The sequence below is a fragment of the Gossypium arboreum genome, chromosome 10 (genome assembly GCF_025698485.1).
Source record: "Gossypium arboreum isolate Shixiya-1 chromosome 10, ASM2569848v2, whole genome shotgun sequence".
Taxonomy (NCBI): domain Eukaryota; kingdom Viridiplantae; phylum Streptophyta; class Magnoliopsida; order Malvales; family Malvaceae; genus Gossypium; species Gossypium arboreum.
The window spans coordinates 96257856-96263318 of NC_069079.1; the positions used below are offsets into that span (position 1 = coordinate 96257856).

Below are 5463 nucleotides of genomic sequence, written 5' to 3' on the forward strand. Positions count from 1 at the left end.
ATCTTGTTGGACAATTAGAAGGAATTGTCTTGATTTATTTAACTCCATGAAGAGTGTGATGAAAAATTGTTTTGAAAAAGATATGAGTAGAGTTTGTGTGACGATAGACACTTGGACTTCATTGTAGAGGATATCTTATATGGTTTTAACAGCACATTGGGTGGATGATGAGTGGAGGTTGCAAAAAAAGATTATAAATTTTTGCCCAATATCCACTCATAGAGGTGAAAGCATAGGTTAAGCCATTGAAAAATGTCTTCGAGATTGGGGATTGAGAGGGTCTTCACTATTACGGTTGATAATGCATCCGCCAATAGTGTTGCCATTGAATACTTGAGAAAGAAATTGAATCATCAAAATGTTTCTGTTGCAAATGGAAAATTTATTCATATGAGATGTGTTGCACACATTCTTAATCTCATTGTGCAATACGGTATTAAGGATGCTTCTGTGTCTGTGGATCGAGTTAGAGGTGCTATGAGGTATATAAGAGCATCACCATCGAGGTTGACAAAATTCAACCAAAGGGTAAAAGAAGAAATGATAGATAGTAAGGCTCAATTGTGTTTAGATGTGCCTACTAGATGGAACTCAACATATATGATGTTAAAGGTGGCCGAAAAATATGAGCGTGCATTTGAATCATATGTACGTGATGACCATAATTTTTTTCTTGACCTTACTGCTGGAGATGGAGTTCCTACATTTGATGATTGGGAAATTGTTCGAAGAGTTATAAAAGTATTAGAGCCTTTCTTATCATCTTACATTAAAGGTGTCAGGATCTTTGAATGTTACCTCTCATTCACTTTTTGATGGGTGGCAAGATTGTGAAGATCTAGACATAATTTCTATGACTTTCAAAATGAGAGAGAAATATAATAAGTATTGGGGTGAAGGAAACAAGGTCAACATGCTAGTTTACTTGGCGGTCATCTTTGATCAGCGATGTAAAATGAGTTTTTTGGACTTTGGGGTCAACTTGCTTTTTCCTAATATTGCTAATGACATTATGAAAATGATTGATAAAGAATTGCATTGCTTGTTCAATGAGTATTCTTCTAATGCTAGGAGAATTGAATTGTTTGAAGGTAGATCTAGTTCTTCGACAAATCTTTGCAGTTCAATAGAAATAGATCAGGCAGAAATGAAAACGGGCTTGGCCAAACAACAATACCTTAAGAAGAAGAAACAAGTTGGACTAGAAAGCAAATCTGAGTTGGATAGATATTTGGGTGAGGATGAAGAAGTAAACAATTCAAGTTCATTTGATTTACTATTGTGGTGGAAAATGAACAGTCCTAGATTCCCTATTCTTGCACAAATGGCTCGAGATATTCTTGCTATTCTTATCTCAACAGTTGCCTCAGAAAGTGTATTTAGCACGGGTGGACGTGTTCTCGATAGTTTTAGAAGTTCTCTAACTCCTCTCATGGTCGAAGCTTTGGTTTGCACACAAGATTGGCTTTGGAAATCTAATGATGCCATCAATCTTGAAGATTATGTTGATGAACTTCAAACCATGGAAGATGGTAATATATAAATTTTAATTTATAAAATAAGCTTTTGTATTCTTTATATTAGTAAGCATTCCAATAATTTAACTAACACTTTTGTTTTTAAATTTGCTAGACTTATCCAAAATACCCAAAGATCAAGAAGGTAACATACTTAGCATTAGTTTATAAAGTTAAATGTTTATTATTTTTTATTATTTAACTAACTCATTCAATACTTTTACTAGATGTTTCAAGACTATCAACGGTGTTTGAAGCACAAGAAGAAACTTAAACGATTCTATAATGATTTTTGAACTGATGTGTTATTGTTATTAGTTTGATTTGGTTTGTTATTGTTGTTGGTTAATTGAACTTTTGTTGTGTTCTTTTTTTTTTGTTTAGACTGGTGTAGGTATCTATTGTATTTTGGACTTTTGCTTATGTTTTTTATTTATTGTAATGTTGTTGTTTACTTCGACTCATGCTATTTACTTGGACTTTTACTTATGTTTTTTATTATAATTTTATTGTATTATTTTTGTTGTTTATTTGGAATCATGTTGTTTATTTGGGTTGATGTTGTGTTGCTTTTATTTATTCACTTATTTACTTCAATTTTTGTTGTATGATCATGTTTAAAACTTTAAAGAAATTTATTTTTGAAAAATTACATAAAAATAAACGACACTAATTTTATTTTTTAAAATTTAACTCGAACAAATATATTCGATTCAATTCGATTCGAATTCCATCTCACTCAATTCGATTCGAGAAAACTTCAAATAAAGTTAGGATGATAAAATGAGATTCGAAAACTCGATTAACTCGAAAATTTTTGATTTGATTCGATTCGATCGAATGCTCACCCCTAGAAGAATATTATTCAGAATCTATTAATATAATAAAAATAATACTAGATGGCAAACCAATAAATGATAAGTTGAATCTCAACATCCCCCTTTAATGGAGATTCAATATCTTCACAAAAATACTAGAATAAAAGCAAGTCCTTTAAGAATGAGACCTCCTGATGCAGGAGAACAAATCTCGTCAAAAGACATTAAAATGTTAGTAAAACAAAACACTATACCAATATTAATCTTCATACAATAGGAAAACAATTAGATTATATTGAAAATTTGGTAGAAAGTGAACCAACAAAGAAAGAATCAATAAAAGAGGTAATTGAAAAGATTTCTAAAGAATCAATATTTACACCTTATGAAATTCCAAAACGTTTCCAAAAATCCCAAAATGATTTTTTAACAGAAATCCAAAATAGACTTGACACTTTGAAAAGTTACAAGATTGAATTAGTTGCACCTGATCCCCAATGCAAACCCAACACTCAGTAAATACATTACATCAATCTTCCCAATCTAACTCTAACCAGTTAGATGAACAACAAATTAACAAAATGGCTTGGAAAGAACAAAAAAGATTATATTATCAAAAAATAACTTCACTTGATCTTAATATAGAAGAAAAATTTATTTTCCAAAATAAATACTATGCTAATACAAGTTATGAATGGAATATAGACGGAATGTTTGAATATAATATTCTCAATTTATTACAACAAATGACAATGGTTTCAAATGTTTATAAAACCCAAAACCAAAATAGATTAATAGCCAATCTTTTAGTTGCTTGATTTACTAGTAAATTAAAAGGATGGTGGGACCATGCACTTACTAAAACCCAACAAGAAGAAATCTTGAAAGCAATAAAAAAAGATGGTCAATGAATTTTGGATGAAACAAGGAAGAGAAATCCAAGATGCAGTAGCAACTCTAATTTTCTCATCTTTAAACACTTTATAGGAGATCCTTCTTATCTTTAAGATAGAAATTTAGAATTATTATCAAATTTAAAATGCACCAGGGTTTCCTTCCCTCTCTCCTAATTTAACTAGAAAATATATATTGTTTTTATTCTACTAATTCAAATAGGGTTCCTCTATCTCTTTCTATAAATAGATGGCATTGGTAGGGTTAAAAATACACAACTTTGAGATATTGTTATTCTGTCCAAAAATAGTTAGAATTTATTTCTTAGTATAAATTTTATTTTCTTAGAATAATAATTCTTCTAGCTTCTATAAGAGAGAGATTTGCTTCCCTACTAAAAAATAAGGAAATTATTTCTAATTATATGCTTGATTCGTAATTGTTCGAGCCCACACTCAGAAGGATCCGTAGTATGAGAATAACGGAGAATGTTGTTCAGTTGAAAGTCAGGAACTTTTAAGATCCATTTCGCTCAAAGCAAAGTACTTTTCGGGAAAATGTTTATTGTTATAATATCCCAAACTAACTTGGATTTCAAATTTTTATTTTCTTGCTGTGCGAGAAAACTATTTTGGAACCAAATTTTTTTCCAACATTATCTTTGTGGGTGAATCGAGCACAACGAGATGAATTGTCGTAAGCTCCTTGATTATCCAGAAGGGGAAGTGGTGCATTAATGGCCTGAAGAGATAAGGGCTGAGGCTCGCTGATAGTGGTAGGGATAGTAGGGGCAGTCGACTCAATGATGGCATGATTCTAGGAGTCAAGAAATGGCTAATTCTATCTCTAAGGTGTCACTGGGTCAAACATCCACTAATTAAAGTAATAACGTAAAATTTGGGAATAAATGTTTGTCCTTTCCTAAACTATCGCATGTACAAGTTAGTATGGCTAAAAAATCAAGATTTGATGCTGAGCTTTGGGGCTTACTGGATGAACTACTTCTACTCCAGAAACAAGGATATGATAAGGTCATCATTCAGTCGGATAATCTAGGGAATGTCATATTTATTAATGACAATTCACTAGTAGGACCTAAAAGCACGCTAATAAGGAGAATTCAACAAATCCTAGCCTCTAAAAGGCAATGGTCCTTACGTTACATTCCTAGAGAGACTAATCAGATAGTAGATGCTTTATCAAAAATGGCTCTATCAAGTGAAGTATTGCATATGTTTGAGGAACCCCTGATAGAGTTTAAGGAGATTTTAAAAGAAGCCTTTTCTTCGGATAACTCAATTATGAATATTTCTATGTAATCCTTTGTTTAATTTACAAAAAAAAAAATTGAGATTTGAAAATGATGCTGATATACAAGGGGTGGCAACTTTGTAGGAGAAATACCTAAATGTTATTGGGGTGTTAACGCATGGGCTTGAAATTAGGCTAAAAGAGTCTAAAGTAATGGATGTTGATGAATCCAGAAAAAAGGATAAAAAAAAGCGATTATTGGAAAGGATGAACAATTACATCATTTAGGTGGGTTGGGTGTTACTTCGATTTTTTCGACTGAGTGTCCTGTTAATACTTTATCATCGACCGATCTCTAGCATGAGGCCCGCCATCAACTATGATTTGTATTTCTTGGAACTGTTGGGATTTGGGCAACCCATGAGAAATTTTAGCTTTAAGAGAATTGGTGTGCTTAGATAAGCCCAATTTTCTTTTATTTTGTTCAAAATTTAATTAATAATAATAAAATGGAGGAGGTTTGTAGTTTGTGAGGTTTTTATTCTAACTTTACTGTCGATTCTATGGGTCGTAGTGGTGGATGGGCTTTCTTGTGGAACTTTTTTGATATTGTTTCTGTTGATTCTTTTTCTTTGAATCTCATTGATGTTATTGTTGAAAATTTTGTGACAACTAGATGGAGGTTTACGGGGTTTTATGGGTGCCTTGAGGCTTCTCATAGAAGTGCAAGTTGTAACCTTCTTTGTTTTTTAGCTTCCCGGTCTTATTCGCCTTAAGGTTTGTATTGGTGATTATAATAATTTTTTGTCTACTGATGATAAATGGGGTGGTTTCGTTTATCCTTTGCATTGTTTGGTGAGTTTTATGATTGTATTTCTGATTGTTAATTATCTGAGATTCCTTTTTTAGGGTTTGGGTATACGTAGGAGCATGGGAGGAGATTTGGCAATCTGGTGATGGAACGGTTGGATCAAGCCTTTATG

General features: G+C 32.1%; 1 protein-coding gene across 1 annotated transcript; it reads left to right on the forward strand.

Moving 5' to 3' along the window:
* Positions 1–252: 252 nt before the first annotated feature.
* On the forward strand, positions 253–1543 carry LOC108481595 (zinc finger BED domain-containing protein RICESLEEPER 2-like). Its single transcript, XM_017784706.1, has 2 exons — positions 253–732; positions 776–1543. The coding sequence occupies exons 1-2, from the start codon at positions 253–255 to the stop codon at positions 1541–1543; spliced, it is 1248 nt and encodes a 415-aa protein (XP_017640195.1).
* The last annotated feature ends 3920 nt before the right edge of the window (positions 1544–5463 follow it).

What these genes read in the sequence shown, in the direction of transcription:
- LOC108481595 (XM_017784706.1), top strand. Translation starts at nt 253, where the DNA reads ATGTCTTCGAGATTGGGGATTGAGAGGGTCTTCACTATTACGGTTGAT. An exon ending in ATTGGGAAATTGTTCGAAGA is followed by an intron (nt 733 to 775) that starts GTTATAAAAGTA and finishes CTTACATTAAAG; the next exon opens with GTGTCAGGATCTTTGAATGT.